Source organism: Vanessa atalanta, chromosome 20 (genome assembly GCF_905147765.1).
Source record: "Vanessa atalanta chromosome 20, ilVanAtal1.2, whole genome shotgun sequence".
NCBI lineage: Eukaryota > Metazoa > Arthropoda > Insecta > Lepidoptera > Nymphalidae > Vanessa > Vanessa atalanta.
In genome coordinates, this window is record NC_061890.1 from 5,775,015 (window position 1) to 5,793,802 (window position 18,788).

General features: G+C 32.7%; 3 protein-coding genes across 4 annotated transcripts in view; 2 read left to right on the forward strand and 1 right to left on the reverse strand.

The window, feature by feature from the left end:
* LOC125071748 overlaps positions 1 to 8,563 on the forward strand; it is a 30,986-nt gene extending 22,423 nt beyond the window's left edge. For both annotated transcript variants that reach the window (XM_047682108.1, XM_047682107.1), the window contains exon 2: positions 7,985 to 8,563. In XM_047682108.1, coding sequence (XP_047538064.1) covers positions 8,027 to 8,563 — 537 coding nt within the window. In that variant the 5' untranslated portion in view covers positions 7,985 to 8,026. The remainder of the gene's footprint in view (positions 1 to 7,984) is intronic.
* The window catches only part of LOC125071746 (flotillin-2), a 251,237-nt gene that overhangs the window by 122,348 nt on the left and 110,101 nt on the right, over positions 1 to 18,788 (reverse strand). The window lies entirely within an intron of this gene.
* LOC125071742 (glucose dehydrogenase [FAD, quinone]) lies at positions 8,626 to 10,810 on the forward strand. Its single transcript, XM_047682099.1, has 2 exons — positions 8,626 to 8,766; positions 9,037 to 10,810. Exons 1-2 carry the CDS (start codon positions 8,626 to 8,628, stop codon positions 10,744 to 10,746), a joined length of 1,851 nt encoding a protein of 616 aa, XP_047538055.1. The 3' UTR covers positions 10,747 to 10,810.

An 18,788-nucleotide genomic window follows, 5' to 3' on the forward strand; every position in this document is an offset into this window, starting at 1 on the left:
TCTTAGACTCTGCAATTATAATTTTACTTGTTAAATACGTGTCCGCCCTACAAACGTTCGAATGACGTATGATACATGAATGAAAATCGGTAGTTATTAATACAAAATCAAAGAATTACAAATCAACACAGTTCACTTATAGCATACAGCCAAAAGGAAATTAAAAAAAAAACACGGATTCGAGTAAATTAAAAGATGTATATTATTATTACATACTAGCTGTGCCCGGGACTTCGTGCGCGTTGTTTGAATTTAAGTTATTTGGATATTGTAGCGTGATTATATTTTTATTCTATATATAATTCTAAAATAAAAGTAGCCTAAGTTACTCCTTATTACCTCCGCTATCTGCCAGTGATAGTCCCGTCGAAATCGGTTTAGCCGTTCCAGAGATTAGCCGGAACAAACAGACAGACAGACAGACAAAAATTGTAAAAAATATTATTTTGGTAAATGTACCATGTATACATACATATGCATTTAGTAAAATGGGTTATTTTAACAATACAAACAGACACTCCAATTTTATTATATGTATAGATAACGACTAAAGATGGCCCGGTAGCCGAAGATTGCGGGTTCAAAACGAGGCAAGCACCTATGAATTTTGACGTTCTCAATTTGCTTATTAGTCAAGTCGTGTTCGATGGTGACGGAAAACATTGTAAAACATACATGTGTGGAATAAAAAATCTGCCACGTGTGTGGTAATCAACCCGCATTGAATCAGGATATAACGGACGGAATAAGCCCCATAACTTCTCATTGAAACGATATCAGTGGACAAAGCATTTTTCGGAGTCTTTACTTTTATATAAAATTAGGTGTCGCCCGTGGTTTCGCTTGCGTATTAGAGATTGTTAGGTGTTAGCAAAAAAAGTATACCTATGTCCTTCTTAGAGTTCAAGCATGCTACTTATCAAATTTTATCAACTTCGGTTTAGCATCTTGAGGGAACAACAGACATACAGATAGATAGAGTTATTTTCGTATTTCAAATATTAGTATAAAATAACAGTATTTAAAACGGGATATTTACCATGTTTTTTATTTTTATTTGTTGGAGCTCGATATTTCGACATTATCTACGAATGTCTTGTTCACGAGACTAATAAAAAACATGGTAAATATCCCGTTTTAAATACTGTTAGTAATAAAAATAACCATGTTAATTTAAAATCTTATATAGTATAAAATAGTTATACAATATATAATATTAACGATTACTATACCGAAACAATTTATTTTCATATATACGAATATTTTAAAGCCTTTATTAGGATATTTAGTAAATGTAAACACTGCAGAAAAACACGTATAATAGTCACTTATAAACATTGTCTGTCCGTGCGCGACGTTGTTATAGCCAACATTTTGGGTCAAATACTTTCTATCCCGAGAAGTGAAAGACTTACTAAAGCATTTTATACTACTAAATAAAGTGCAGTGCAAGTGTTCATAACCTTTGTTAATGTTTTTTATCAATAAATTCTCGACACTTTTCGGGCAGATTATTATCTGCATTTCCCATCATCATAATCGTCATCACTTTCCGCTTCTATATTACGTGGTCGACATGTTGAGCATACTTTGATAATGATAAATTTACGGAGAAATATATTAATTAATATAGAGCCGTTTGGCTTATTGATTCCAAACCACCTAGTTTAAGTGGGCAAGAATGACGTATAACTTGGTTACCCCTCAGGATTGAGATTCTTGGATGATTGAACGTGGCCAAAACACGTGAAGCGCGAACGAATATTGGGCACTTCTGAATTTACATGAACTTAAGAAAAATCCTGCATATATCGAATGTAAATCTTCCACATGTGTATAACTCAAAACCTACCCATCTAAAGGAAAGCGTCCCTTTGCCAAATAATGGGACAATTATATTAACTTCTTTTATAAATAAGAACATAAAAATTAGCTTTTGTCACGTCAATAGTCTAAATTTTAATTGGGTGATACTCCAAAGCGCATCTACTTATAAAATAATATTATATACATACAAAAACCTGCCCCAAAACTGCATTTGTAGTACAAGTTTTTATTGTAACGTATTTTAAAAAAGTATATATTTTCGCAATTCACAGGAACAGAATGCATTTTATAATGTATGGCATAACAGATTGTAGAATAATTAAATCAGGCCACACTCGTTTTGATGTAATACGTAAATATATGTACATATCTCGATAAAAAGTATTTAATATTCCTTAAGTGAGTTACGTGAGTTGTGTCGGTTTTAAATTAACCTTATTTAAATGCCGTCATCATACAATTATTTATTCTTATATACTGCTGCATATTGTAATCATTTACTGTGTTATATATTAGTAAAAATGTTGTTTAAATAATTGTGAGGTTAACACTTCCTTATATATTTATACGAATCAAAATGCTTAATCTAAATCAATTTGAAGTATTATATAACATGACATTTAATCACATAGACACAGAGGATAGTCGGTTTACGACATTACACGAATGATACCAAATAATACGAATGTCTTACAGATTCACTGCATATCGACAATCGTTATTTCCACGACTTCAAATATCTACGCAAATCAGAGAAATTCGCCACAGTTTCTAAGCCCCCTATTAATATCAGAACGTCTTTTTATCTATTTTCACAGTCTTATGTTTAAATTGCTTTTATTCGTACAGGTAAATATATGCACTACACGACATCCCATCAACAATACGAACTCGGAACTTAATATAATCTAAGTCGTCGTAAATCAATGACCTAGATATGTGTTCTTGTATTGTATATAAAGCCAAGTCAGACATAATTAAATAGTCGATAATACGTTGTAGATATATCAGATATTGTGAGAGTGATGTTATATGTTATTTCGATTCAGATTCAACTTTTATGAAACAAAACCAGTTTTATTGAGGCTAGCGGTCAACGGTCCTCGTTCGGAAACGTTTGTAATTGCAACTTGAGATATACTTTATATGTGTTTATTTTGCACGGAGGAAATAACACAAATGTACAATTTACAAGCACATCATGGTATATAAGAATCTTTAAAAGATTTGAAGGTAAAATGATGACTTTCTTTTGTCATTAATTTTGTGCAATTTGGGTTAGGATATGTATACAAAACAAATATATATCAAAACAAATTGAGCAAGGATTCCCGTTTAACGAAAAACAACGATGTATTATTAATAGTTCTTGTGAATTATCTATAAAAAGGAATTTATGACGTCGCGGAATTTTCTATATTTAGACGTTTTTTTAGATTTTGTAGGATTTTTAGTATGAAAAGTTAAAAGAAAGCGTCTAGGCAGATAGAAGATTGCCGGCGCCAGTGTTTATCAAATTTGACACCAATAAAAATAGAAAAAATCTTATGTATAACTTGAAACTATAAATAATCTCATATGATTTTCGTAATTAAATATTAGGTAAGAGATTAATTGCAAATTAATCAAGACTACTAAAATCTATAAAGACAAACAGTTCCAAGTCCGATACTGCTATAATGAGCTATATGGTGCTTACTTTTCCTCGTGACACATTCGGCAGCGGTGCAGCGTATTTTATTCGTTTACGCTGACTTGCGATCTGGCGCTATTGCAGCTTCCGCTTTAATGTACAAAAGCCCTAACTTGCGCATACCTTGCAATTCTAAAAGTACCACCTGTTTGGAATGTGAACTATACCGGGAAGAACCGGTAAAATACTCAGTAGTGACTCCTGTAGACGTAACTTATGTGTAAGGAAATTAATTCAATAATATAATTCACCGGTAATAATTCGAGCAGAAAATTGATACAAACGGTAACGACTTGTTTGTTCGGGTCATGTAACATATGTGTATTACTAGCTATAATTTTCTGAATTCCTATTTTTATGATATGTGTAGGTGGACTGACAAATGAGCCACCCGGTGGTAAGTCCACTGTCCATAAACATTGGCCATTCTATACATAACATTCATTGGCGCTCCTTAGGGGGGAAGTCCGTCTTATGACATAATATAGGTGTCCCGCGTCCTAATTGTGTTGCTTTATTATAGTAATAATACTTTTTTTTTCAATCAATTTAAACGTTGATACTCTTAAGTCCAACCTGACTACTAAATATATTTTTTTAAATTTCTGATAGATTAAAATATGATAAATAGAATTGCAAAATTTTAATCATGTATAGAATTTTTCATCGAATCTTACTGATTTTTAATTTCTTAACCGGAAATGATGCCTATGTAAGTAACATCTTCTAAATGTAGGTAGCTTGGCTAAGATCTCCTCACCTCTTATGGCAAAGGCTTAGAACAAGTTAATCACAATGTACGTCTCAACCAAGCACGAGATAAACTAATTATTAACACTAATTAAGCACATGAAATCAAAGTACTGGGATTTAGGCTTTAAAAAATGTGTTTTTTTTTTCTTTAGTGATTCAACATTCAAAGTATACATTTTTATCCTTCCAAATAATGCTAATTGTTGTACCTTGACAAATATATGTTCACAAAAAGTATCATAAAAATCAATATACATATTTGCAACCACTTCAATGGGCTTAAGAAGCTGGAGCGTTTAAAAGTATTTGTTTTAAATATTTAGGTAACATTGCAATTTGCATCTTAAGAGTATTTTTCGAGTTCATACTTTATTTTAGTCGTTATCATCATAGACATAAGGTTCAATTTTCTCTGTCATTTGTTTGTTTGTAACGTTTTTTTTAACAATGGGAACATTCGGTTACCACGCTTGTTGGCTTGTAATCGTTCAAAGCGGTGTCTTATTATTTTTGGCTAAACGCATTACAATTATTCTGCTTTAGTGAATGTAGTTGTTATTACGTTTGTAAATATATGTATGTGTAATTGTGTTTATACCAATTTACATGGTCAGCGCTTGAACGGCATACAAGTTGTGCTACAGCGCCACCTCGAGGCGAGCTACAAGAAAGTTAATAGTTAAAAGCCTTCATTAAAAAATACTCATATACGGCAACTTTCATGAAAATCAGACGAAAGATAAAACCGATATACAACCGATAAAATGTATGTATTATTTTATATATACATATGTATATGTAAGGCTAGTTGTAGATAGTCAGGTGTTAGGTATAAAAAGCATAGCGCATGTCCTTCCTTGGGGTTCAAGTTAGCTTTACACCAAATTGTATCAAATTCGGTTTAGTAGTTCGGCCGTAAAAGCGTAACAAGCAGACGAACAGACTTACTTTCGCATTTATAATATTAGTGTAGATTTTAGACCTTTAAACACGCAAAGAAAAATGGTTATCATTACCCAATTAGGCTAAATATTCCAAAAACATATTATGCAACTAACAGCAGCAATGACAGAAAGTGTGAATTACACAAATATATTGTATGTCACAAGCGAGAATTGAACCCTCGACCTTAGTTAAGCTACTGACTGCGTTAAAAAATTGTTGTTATTATTCTATAATATTCGTTGCAAATAAAAATGATGCATCACGTTGAACTACTAAAAAGGTAATAAATCTCATTAAAGAAACAAATGGAAAACAAAAAATAATATATAAAGTTTGAAATAACCATCTGAAACGAACCCGCAAAGAAACGCATAAACCAATAGCAAATATTACGAGACGATCAGTGAAATCTCAGAACGTGATATACGACATCCACTATAAAAAATATAAAATATTTAGAATACATAATGAACGTATGATACGTCGGTTGTTAACATTTCACGAGTGAGATAGGAAGTGAATTCTTACAGAATCGCACTGCACAATCGTTTAACATAATTAACAAGTTACGTTTCTTTATACGTATTTAAGTAACATTATAAATGCGAAAGTTCGAATGGACTGTCAGTTACTCAATTCACGCCAGAACTGCGGATCTGGGTGAAATTTGCCAAAGTGATAAAATATAGTCTGGAATAGTACCCGTGGAATAGTTTTGCTTTTGATTTTCACGGAGCAAGAAATCGCGACTATAATTTGCATCGCGGTAGTTTAATCAAAGAACTACATAGGCTACTTTTTAACTCCTTAAAGAAGTTTACTTACTAACTAAAGTTTACTTTTAACTCCTTAACTTAAAGAAGCACCGTGCCTTTAGCTTAGAATAGGAAAGGTTCGCTTATTTCTTATCGATAAAGTCCGAAACTAATGATAATATTTCGATAATTCTTTCACCATCAGAAAGTTAACTTATCCACGCGTGATAAAGGCTAAGATTTTAGCCTAATATAATGATATTAGAGAAGGAAAACAGATGAAAAATCCTTAGCGAACTGTTTTATCCGTGTGGGCTGACTAAATGGTCCGTTGTCCGCTATAAATGGAGTATTACACGATAAATGGTCCCTAGTAAAACTGAACGAAGCCCGCGGAATATTCTATCTGTCATTAAATAAATAAGCCACTATCACGGTTTCTATGTCAAATGTAAGTTCAAAACAATGAAAAATCATTAATTAGAAGAGTGCCGTGAGATAAAATTTTGGCATCGCAATACATCTGTTTATTCAACTAATTTCTTTCAGTCTTTAATAATTCATTGAAATATGCATTATTATTAAATAAACAAGCTGATTGATACGCGGGAAAAGCCGCGGCTTCAGCTAATACTAAATAAATATAGTTCGTCAAAATGAGAAAGTGATAGTGAATTATGTATCTAATACCGTCATACGTGAAATAATTAACACTTCACAAGCCGTCGATAGTGAAAACTGACGAAATAACACGAGCAAACATTTAAATTTCGAGCTAAATCTAAACGAAAACTATAGAGTCGTTGCAACATCTTAATAGAGTAACAATAATCTACCGGTGAAAGTTTATTACCGTAGAGAATCTAATCTCAGAGATAGTTGACGAAAACCAGCACTTATTGTTATCAGACAGACAATTTCTCCTGTTTGTAGACATATAAACGAGGACGCGGTAAAATAATAATTCAAAAAAATAAAAAAATACCTTATTACAACAATAAAACTCATTAACAATTTAATTAGTAAAATCAAAAACATAATATTTAATGACTCTGTAAATTCGACTTTTCACATACATAATAAAAAACTTTGAATGATTTTTATTAATAAATAATTATTATCTTCTTTACAAAATGAGTTTATAATATTCACTAACGGAACATACTAAAGGTTGTCGACCGAACAGTTGCGTTAAACTGCCAAAAGATGTCGCTGTGCTAAAAAAGAACGAGCTATCGTTGTGTTCACGAGAAACACATATAAGCAAAAATTAATATTGTCACATTGCCATCAGAAGGGTCTTAACTGACTCGACTGAACAGCGAGTGATGATATCGGGATATGTATCTCTGTGATTCTACCTCGCTCTCTTTCAAGTCAACTATCGCAGACTTGTTAGTAGAATAACTGACGCTGTTTTTGGCCACATTATATAAATAAACTATAGTCCAGAAAGATTACAATATATTAATCTTGCCACCTATAATCATTTTAGGATGTATTTAGTAGTCACTAGTAAGTAACATTGTTATATGAGTACAAAATATCCAATTTTAATTCAATATCAGAATTCAGAGACAGCAAGCAACAAACAAATGTAAACTGACATCAAAATAACTGCTTAACTTTGGTTTAATATGATTATAAACTATTACATATGATTTTATTTCTTATTTTTTATTTACTATTAAACGATGTGTCGATTCTATTGATCAATACACATACAATTGCTTTAATGCGTATAATACTTAGAAATTATTTTTCCTCCTTGACGAACTAAGTAGTTCACAAGTTAGTCTATGACGTTTAACAGTTATATCTACAAGGTGCAGATTCATGGCTTCTAATGAAATCGTAACAAGTATTACATTATATATGAAAATATTTAATGTATTCGTTTATAATATGCATAGCATGTGTCGTTAAACCGTCATTAATATAGGAAAGTACTTAATTTATCGTTAAACTATAAAATTCCGTTTATTTATTTTATGTTTATTTATTTTTTCAGAAATAAAATTTCCCTACGGAGGTCACGGCCACGCATCGAATCATGGGTCAAGAACAATCCTTCATCACTCAAGCCAGTGTTGCTCCTGTAAAAAAATATCAGGACAAATACGACGATACCATACAATACAGAGTTTCTCCTATCGACTATCGAACGAGCGACTACGACAGGACAGATTACAAACGTCACAGAGCAAGGAGTAGTGCCGAGAGTTTCAAAAGCGACAACTCCTCGACGGAGAGCAGTGGCTACAGAAGCGGTTCCAGTGCTTACGAATGCCGTTCCGAGAGATCGTCAAACAGTGATTATTACTGCACATCCTTATACAAGAACAATCACTACAAAGATATAAACAAAGAACTTTATAAACCAGTCAAAATACCCAAAGATAAACGCTATAAGCAATTGTTCGACGACAAAGACGAAAATAAAAGCGGAAGGTTGAAAGGCTACCTCAGCGAAGCCGAGAAAGCTAAATTGAAGGCTGGTCCGACGCCTAAGAGGGCCGGTATAAGAAATTACACACCTAAAATTATATCGGCAGAGGAGCAGCGGAAAAAGATAGAGAATTGGATTTAGTTGAGATTAGTAGGATAAGTTGTAAATATTAGCGTAGACGTAGATGTATAAGGAAGGTAAGAATGGAGGCGGCAGGAGCGTTAGCAAGCTTGGCACCTTCTCCCATCACCGTGCTGGGGCTGATACCACTCCTGGCTCTCGGGATCACGTACTTCAGATATCAGCAATATGATCCAGAGTCATACGTAACCGACATCAACAAAGTAAGCGTCACATTCATTAATAGTATTTACATGATCTTCTATTAACTTAATTACCATTAAATAAACTTAAAATTATTATACAGTAAATCGCATATTTTGGCGTTTCATAAAATAAAATTTAAAGAATGTTGTTTAAGATTCTTGTTTTTAATTTACTTAATGGAATATCTAATAATTAATGATTTTTTAAATTAGTTTACTAGAATAATTGATCCAGTATTCAATTCTATAATTTTAACCTGTATTAACATATCTTATTTAACATTTCAGATACTGCCGATCTACGATTTTGTAATAGTTGGTGGAGGTTCGGCCGGTGCGGTCGTCGCGTCACGGCTCTCTGAGATCGGCAACTGGACCGTGCTCCTCCTTGAAGCCGGTCAGGATGAGAACGAGATATCAGATATCCCAGCCCTAGCTGGATACACGCAGCTTTCCGAAATGGATTGGAAATACCAAACGACGCCCTCCAAAAACCGTTCCTACTGCCTCGCAATGAATGGTGATCGCTGCAACTGGCCCAGAGGCAAAGTACTCGGCGGATGCAGCGTACTCAACGCTATGGTGTATGTCAGAGGCAATCGAAATGATTACGATCTTTGGGAGGCACTCGGCAATCCCGGCTGGTCGTACGATCAAGTGCTACCCTACTTTTTAAAATCCGAAGATAATCGCAATCCATACTTAACGAACACGCCTTACCATTCGTCCGGTGGGTATTTGACGGTCCAAGAGGCCCCATGGCGAACGCCGTTATCGGTTACTTTTTTAAAAGGTGGAATGGAACTGGGTTACGAATACCGCGATATAAACGGTGCAAAACAAACTGGTTTTATGCTGACGCAAGCAACTATGCGTCGTGGAAGTAGATGTAGCACGGCTAAGGCTTTCCTGAGACCTGTTCGGAACAGAGAAAATTTACATATAGCACTAGGAGCACAAGTCACGCGTATACTTATAAATACGGTCAAAAAACAGGCTTACGGAGTAGAATTTTATCGTAACGGTGAAAAATATAAAGTCAGGATTAAGCGAGAAGTCATCATGTCGGCTGGAGCACTAGCAACACCTCAAATAATGATGTTAAGTGGCATTGGTCCCGCAGACCACTTAAGGGAACATGGTATCCCACTAATAGCCAACTTAAAAGTAGGTCACAATCTTCAGGATCATGTCGGGTTGGGAGGTCTAACATTTGTTGTAAACAAACCCATCACCTTTAAAAAGGATCGTTTTCAATCATTTTCGGTTGCTATGAACTATATTTTATATGAGAAAGGACCAATGACCACGCAAGGCGTCGAAGGTTTGGCATTTGTTAACACCAAATATGCACCACCATCTGGCAACTGGCCGGACATACAATTTCACTTTGCACCAAGCTCGGTAAACTCTGATGGTGGGGAGCAGATACGAAAAATATTAAATTTGCGCGATCGAGTGTATAATACCGTTTATAAACCTATAGAAGAAGCTGAGACATGGACGATATTACCTTTGCTGTTGCGTCCTAAGAGCTCCGGTTGGATAAAATTAAAAAGTCGAAATCCTTTTCAACAACCGTCTGTAGAGCCTAACTATTTCGCGTACAAAGAAGATATAAAGGTGCTGACAGAGGGTATAAGGATCGCCTTTGCTTTATCAAATACGACTGCGTTCCAAAAATACGGGTCGAGACCGCACAATATACCTTTACCGGGTTGCCAACAGCACGTGCTGTTCAGCGATGAATATTGGGAGTGTTCTCTAAAGCACTTCACGTTTACAATATATCATCCGACGGGAACTTGTAAGATGGGTCCAAATCACGATCAAGATGCGGTAGTCGATCCTCGCCTGCGGGTACATGGTGTAGCTAATCTCAGGGTAGTCGACGCAAGTATAATGCCGACGATTATCAGCGGGAACCCTAATGCTCCCGTTATAATGATAGCCGAGAAAGCCTCTGATATGATCAAGGAAGATTGGCTTGTGTTATGACAGTGTTCAGTGCTGTGTGTTATTAGTCATTGGACGCTAAAGAACTATTTATGTCACAAAGTACTTTTAGTTGTTTATGTTTAAAACAATTGTAATTAAGTATGTACATAATTTTAATATACTCAAACTTGTTAATAAACAACTTCAAACATACCTATTGTTTTATTATAAATTTTATAATACTTTATTTACCCAATCCAATATAGTCCAGTATAAAAAAAAACACTTACTTATATAATTTATTTCATTTTGATATGTTATCTTATATGTATTAGCAAAAATATATTATAACTTTCAATTTATTTTAATCAAATAATTTCATAAATATATGTGATAAAAATAGAAATACGATATAATACTCAAAATTTGTTAAATATCTTCTTAAAAATAAAAAATAAACTGAAAACATAAAGAGAAAGAATATTTACGAATGCATTAAAAAATTAAATAAACGATACAACGCCATCTATGATCACGGTGCTAAAGTTATAACGCCATCTGTTAACGACTAGTGGTTGGCATTCAGAGTTTTAATAATAGCCAATTTAATACAGTAAGCTGCCGCTAGATGTCTCTTGTAGATGAATTTATTTTATTCCCTATAAACTATTTAGGAATTAACATGAAATGGCGTTATAGATTGAAATTAAAACGCCAATAATAAGTAAGAAGTCAGATTTCGTAGAACGTACATGTACCTATAAAAATATTTTGATCTAAGCGTTTCTTATTTTTGGACAGATAGGCGGACAAACAAATGGGTACCTGATGGTAAAGGTCACCACTGCCTATAGACTTTAGCACCGTGCGAAATTTTAACAATTTCTTACATTACCAATACACAACAAAACTTGGGAACTAAGATGTTCTGTCCCTTGTACGTATAGTTAAGGTGTCTCGCTCACTATCAAAATCGGAACACAACAACACTAAGTGATATAGCTTGGCGGCAGACTATATGATGAGTAGGTAGTACTTATCCAGGCTTGCACAAAGGCCAAGTAAAAAAAACATTTAAATAATTTTCTTCATTCCAAATTCCATCGACACTTAATAAAATGCTTTGATATTAACTTACGTCTATCAACATTAACATTTATTTCACTTATTGACTAATCAATATTTCAGTTAATTATGACGTCATTATTAACCTACTCATTAATTTATGTTAATTTAAAAGAAAATCAACGATTGCTCGTGTCCAACTCAAAAGTTACGACGTGAGTTTGTTGACGTTACCGGCTTACGCTCAGGTAAAGTCTTAACTGCCAAGTCAAACTTTACCTTCAAAATGAATCATCCGTCTTAATCGCGGATAGTAATGTTAAATAACTATATAACTTTATAAACGACAACCTACATTGTATTGAAAACTTAAAATACATTGAAAAATTAGTTACAAATTTTACAATGTAAAACCCAAACATATTATAACTGTGGTAAATCCAAAGTTCAATGACCGATCAATATAAGATGTAATACATCTTAATTCTCTTAGACAATACTAATTGCAAGAATATGATCTAGAATTGATTAAATAAATAAACTATTTTCGGCAAGATATTTGATTTACTGATATACAACCGGAGAGTAACTATTCTTGGTAATCAATACATTAAACTAAACATTATAGAGATCCGAGATGGCCAAATGGTTAGAACGCGTGCATCTTAACCGATGATTTCGGGTTCAAACCCAGGAATGCACCACTGAAATTTCATGTGCTTAATTTGTGTTTATAATTCATCTCGCGCTCGGCGGTGAAGGAAAACATCGTGAGGAAACCTGCATGTGTCTAATTTCAACGAAATTCTGCCACATGTGTATTCCGCCAACCCGCATTGGAGCAGCGTGGTGGAATATGCTCCAAACCATCTCCTCAAAGGGAGAGGAGGTCTTTATCCCAGCAGTGGGAGATTTACGGGCTGTTAATGTAAAAAAAATGTAAAAAAAAAACCTTATAGATTATATACAATGTTAGTTATAGGATAGGAAAACAAATTCAACAAGAGCACGCAATGGACAGGTTTCAGTGCAATGTATATGCATTTCCTATTGCACAATTGCAATAATCTATAAGATCGATCGAAACGTTGCTATTATGAAAGTATAAGATGGCATAATAATACAAAATCTGAGGAAGTCGTTACGTATACGATACATTTAGTCATATTACATCGGGAGATTTATTTCTGTGTATTTTGTATGTCGTCTCGAGCCGGTTGGATCACCTGAATCCTAAAGTGGGTTCTATACTAGGCAAGCACCATTGAACTATCATTGGCATTTGTAATTGTACGGTATTGGCGGTGAAGAAAACAGCGCGAGGAAACCTTAAATATTGAGTAGACACCACTTGTGTAGACACCAATCCGCATAGGCGCAGCGTGGTAGAATATGCTCCTATCCTCTCCTCAAACGGTAAACCTCAGTCGACGAGTTGAACATTCACTTTACTGCTACTATTATTGTATCTTGGCTAATTATCGGTAAACATTTGCCACATGTGTTCACTCATGGTATACACCAATCCGCATTGGTGCAGTAGAATAAGCTCCCAACGCTCTCCCTAAACGAAGAGGAAGCATTTTTATTTAACGGCCATTTTTACATATTATTTTTGTAATTTATTTTATTTATAAACGTAACATAAAATAAAAATCAATTAAATTTTCAACAAAGCCTGGGTGGGTGACAGCTATCATCACAATACACACATAATTTAGTAAGCGTTGAAATTGAAATTCCTCCCATACGTTGCATTGTTTGCGCTGGAGTTGATTTCACATCGAGGGCATAAAACTTGTGATCACGTACGCCACTTATATAATTCGAACATCGTATCATATCGCATTGTTCCGCGGTCACGCTTCCAAAAAATATATAAATTCTAGATAAAATAATAAAAATATTTTATTTATTGTAAATGCCAGTAAACGAAACTTAACGAAAACAGTAACGAAAAATAAACGAAAAAAAAAATGACAAAGTCCATGTAAATACATAGCAATGAAATTGAAATAGAACCTCCTTGGAAATATACTGAATCCAACTCAAAAATAATCATAAACAAAAAATACTGTGTATAACCTGCAGCTTCGCTTGCGTTTTAGGGGTATGTCGTCATGTGTCAGACACAAAAATGGGGTTAAAACTAGCCTCACTCTAAATTTCATCTAATTTGGTTGAGTGGTTTGACTGTGAAAGAGCAAGAGACAGACAGAGTTACTTTCGCATTTAATATAAGTAAAGCCAAAGACACATAGAAAGACGAATTAAGAATGTCCTTTTTCTTTGAAGTCTATTAATATTTACATACTGCTCACGTATAAAATAAGTCATAAAAACAAACCGAATGAGCCTAAAGTCTATTTACCAGAAGCCATTGATGTATTCCAGTATTAATCCTGGCCGAGCATCAAATCATTGTATCATCATTCGAATTACAAGTAATTTAAAAAGTATTCATACAATACGACAATTATTATTAAGTATGTTAAAATCCCTTTCGTACATTCGTTCGAATATTGATTTCGTTAGTTACACAAGTGTAGTCAATATAATACGTGTAAAATAAGTACTTCTTTTTTTAATGGATGTAAATGAAATCGACGATATATTCAAGTCATTATCATAATAATTTACTTTATCCATGCTGCATTACAAGTGTTATGTATGTGTGTCAACTAAACGTAGACAAACATACATAATATGTCCAAATGTTACTTTCGATTCTGAATATGAATATATAGTAATAAAAAAGTATTCGAATTAGACAGGCGACCAGTTCCTACGTAATTTAATATAATCAAACACACAAGCTTTCACGAGATATTAGTGAGATTTGTTCATGATCTGATTTTTATAATAATATATATTCAATATTTAAATAGAGCGCGATCGAATTATTGTCACCTACTTTATATTTTTTGAAACTTGAGTCATTTGGAAGCTGATATAAAGCGCATCGAAACGATATCTAAATGTTATTCAAAAATACATATCTACTTTGTATATGCATTACTCTCTTTGTGTTGACATATTCGATTGGGTTCAATGGAAACATGTATTGTAAATTAAACAATCATAAAGCGTAAAAATGTCACTTTAAACCAAATTGCTTAAACAGGTTTGCGGTTGTAAATCCTTAACCAAAAACGCTGGTTCGTCCGCTTATGTACATAGACGACTGTAGATAAGCGGACTGCATAGTTTTTGTTTTGTGATATACCAAAATAACTCTGTGGTTAAAACAAGTAAATCTTTACTAAAGAGTACGGATGCCAGTCACTAAATTTGTATTTGCCTAATTCGTGTTATTTAAATTCGGTCAAAATGTAATAATTATTTTATATTATTGTAAATATCTAATTATTGCTTCGTAAAATATTTTTGTTTTTCTTTTAATATGACAAAGTCCTTATAACAAGACAAATGTCCGTCTATACAAATTACTATAACATATAATTGAGGTACTTCGACTTCGTATCCCTCGTCGTTGAAACGTCGTACAGTGATAGTTGGCACGCGAGTGTGACATAGTAACCTTATAGTACAATATGACGCGCGTGAGTATCGGATAATAAATTTATAAGTTTAAAGAGGCTTTATAACGTATAGCGGTTTTCCTGTTGATTACTTAATATATGTTTTTAATGATCCAACTATAGTCAGATTTTCAAAAAGTTCGATTTGTGAAAAAATCCTTTTTTTCAAAATAAGAACATTTTCTTTGTTTAGGAAACAAAATTTAAATAGCAGTACGTGTCTTACAGCTCGGTTATGGCTTTCTCTCCTTTTGATAAGGTATGGAGCTAATTCCTGTTGATAAAAAAAAGACAATTTGTCTCCTATAAGATGCAGTTCTTGATCTAGATTTGTACTTATTTCTTTTACAGTAATTTAGATCAGTTTCGTTTAAAAAAACAGAAATGTTCGATTTTTAAGTCAACAATAGATATTTAGATGCTAATAACTTACATCGTATTCAATTTTTCTTTACAATAAAAACATACGGACCTGGTTTTTCATAATATCTACAACATAAACAAATTTTCCTCAAATTTATCCTATATCTTTATCACTTTTTGTATGAAAATTGACAGCTTCACCATCATCTTAATGTTCACGGAAGACGGTATGTAACAATGTATATAAATTATCGATTCCTATAAAGTTAAAGATAAAGTGTATCTGTGAGAAATTGCAAGCAGCAATAAAGCCGCTTACATCAACTCTTACTTTAAGATTATTTATAGAACTGTGCAAATTTTTTCTTCATCCAACAACAAATATTCAAGAAAAAAAATGTTGACACCTTCTAAAAGCTAATTACTATTTCAATTAATTTAATGATAAACATTTAATCAATGTATAATATAAAGGAAAAAAAGTTTGTGTTTTGTATATTATAACATAAAATATGTTTAGAGAGAGATCATTGTCAGATTTAACAAATGCTGTCTTCTTCTTTCGAAAGTCAAATCAATAATGACAGAAAGAGATAAAAAAATAGCTGTTTAATTAAACACGCTAAACAACGTATATAAATAAGGCCGTATATGTAAAGTCTTTTTTTAATATTACACGCACACGTGAAATTACAGTTTTATTATATATCAATTTTGTAACAACGCACTTAAAAATTTAAAATGTTATGGAATAACTATGAAACTGGGACAAAAAAATAAAATGTAATCATGCAGATTGACTTGAAAAGTGAGAGGCAATAGTAAAGGTTATTTAAATAGATTACTCGAAAGAAACACTTAAATCTTTAAGCTGTGTCTATGTTAAAAATTGACCACTTTTGTATTATTAGATTACAATAGTTTCTGTACTTAAGTTGTCAACAAAATTTTACACAGTGATACGTAAATGTTGTATCTTCCTTATGAATATTTAACCGTTGCAACGGTTGCTAACAGAAAAATTAGCAAATTTTAGAGACATCAGTCTCGTAATTGTGCATTAAAAATTTCAACTCTGCAATATCAATACATACATCCTTTATAAATGTACATATTACTTTAGTTACATAATAAAACCTCGTACTCATAAAATTTTACATTTGTCAATAATAATCATTTTAAAGAATATAAGAGTATAGTAAAATTAAATACTGAATTTAATTAATACATCGTCGGAGAAGATAAAAAAATATTTCTAGTCCGTTTTTCTCCTTAGAATCTACATTCCAGGCCGGCAGGTAACACCAGATACTGCATCTAGCACCGTGGTGTTTGAGGAGCTGATCTAAAAACAACAATACGACTTTTAATGATCTTCCTCTTAGCCTAAGCATCGTCGCGGGGAATCATGGCTGTATTAATAAGACCTAGAACCATACTAAGTTATAATCTTAATCTAGACCTAATCGCTTAAACTAGTAAACTGTATACTAATATCGCTTTAATTATTACAGAGAGGAATTAAAATATTATTAAAAACAAAACAATTTTTTTTCTTTACATCTAAATATTCACGTTAGCTGTCATAGGTTATAACATGCAGACTATGTAATTAAATGTTAAGATAACACAGACTCAAGATACCATATAATACAGAGAAAAACCCTCAAACAATTTAATTGTTTTTGTTGCATACCAATTTACATAAGTATGTTAATTAAATACAAATTTACTATTATTTATCTTGCATGATTAACAAACACTTACTTCACGCTTATCCTAATTATATCTGAATATATTATTTACAAAAAACGTTATAGAATATACAAACAAAACTATGAGAAACTGTAAATCATTTTGTATATGTACGTATAGCGCATACGTATAATATATATTTGTGCACTCTGTGACGTAATGTTCATTAGAGAACTTTCCATTTCTGGATGAAATCGAGTCCGTTTCCTTACTATCGTCGATATTGTTAGCTTACTATCGTAAACCTTGGTTTCTAGTACCGCGCCCTGTAATCATATAAATTAAACCGGACAACAGTTTCGTTTAAAGTGATAACGGTGACAGTTACGGTTATCCAATCGTCGATCGAAAATCTTTGATTCTGTAATGAAATGTTCCTATACAGATATTAAATAAAACTGATCAAATTTCTGCTTCCTACTCTCAATAATTTTGGCTATACCTTACGGACCAGTACGGACAAGCCAGTGTTAAATATGAAAAACGTAAATTACCACAAAAAGCAATGTATTATAAAATTAAAGATCACTTTCCACAAACGCGAATTAATATGAAATAATAATGACATATAAAACTTATAAACTGGAAGAAAGATCTGAAGCTATGACCACTATTTCATTATTAACAAATCGTAACCACCCGTCGTTGGTTCGATAAGTCGTCTGATACTTAAGCCTTAATTTATACTCACATTAATTTCTTCCGTTATATTTTCCTAAGTTTACACAAATATACAGACATATCAATACATTTTGTTTAGCCTTTCCATATCTGATGTGCTTGCACGTATGGTTTTATTTCCAGACAGTAAAATTTCAGTTCAATTGAAATTGTACTGTGACATCACACAGGACAAATTTATTGAACCTTAAGTCTGGTTTGTTTAACATATTATTACGTGAAGGCAGAAAATATCGCTTAGGATGATTAGTGGGTCTTCTTGTCTTAAGACTTCTAATGTAAAAAAAAAACTATAATTACAAGTTACCTATAATTAGAAAAAATAAAAAGTATTTTATGTTTTTTACATATATAAATATATTGCATATTATAAAGTACAAGTTTTCACTCACTGTACCAGTCTTTATATCATTAAAAATAAAAAAAAGATATATAAAATGACATAGACACACAATATATTCAAAATCACCTTTTCGACTAAATAAGAATCTTTAAAACGAAAAAAAAAAAAAAAAAAAATGGTGTCTATTTTCACTAGAATTTTACATTTTTTATATGTTTATTCAGGCTTTCGTCATGAATTTCTTGAACGACATCTAAACTAGAGTGCGGGTTTTTTTTATTTGAAACACATGTCAAGGATTTGGCACAATATATTTTATCTGTGTATTCATCGCTATCGATCGTGTTGCGTTT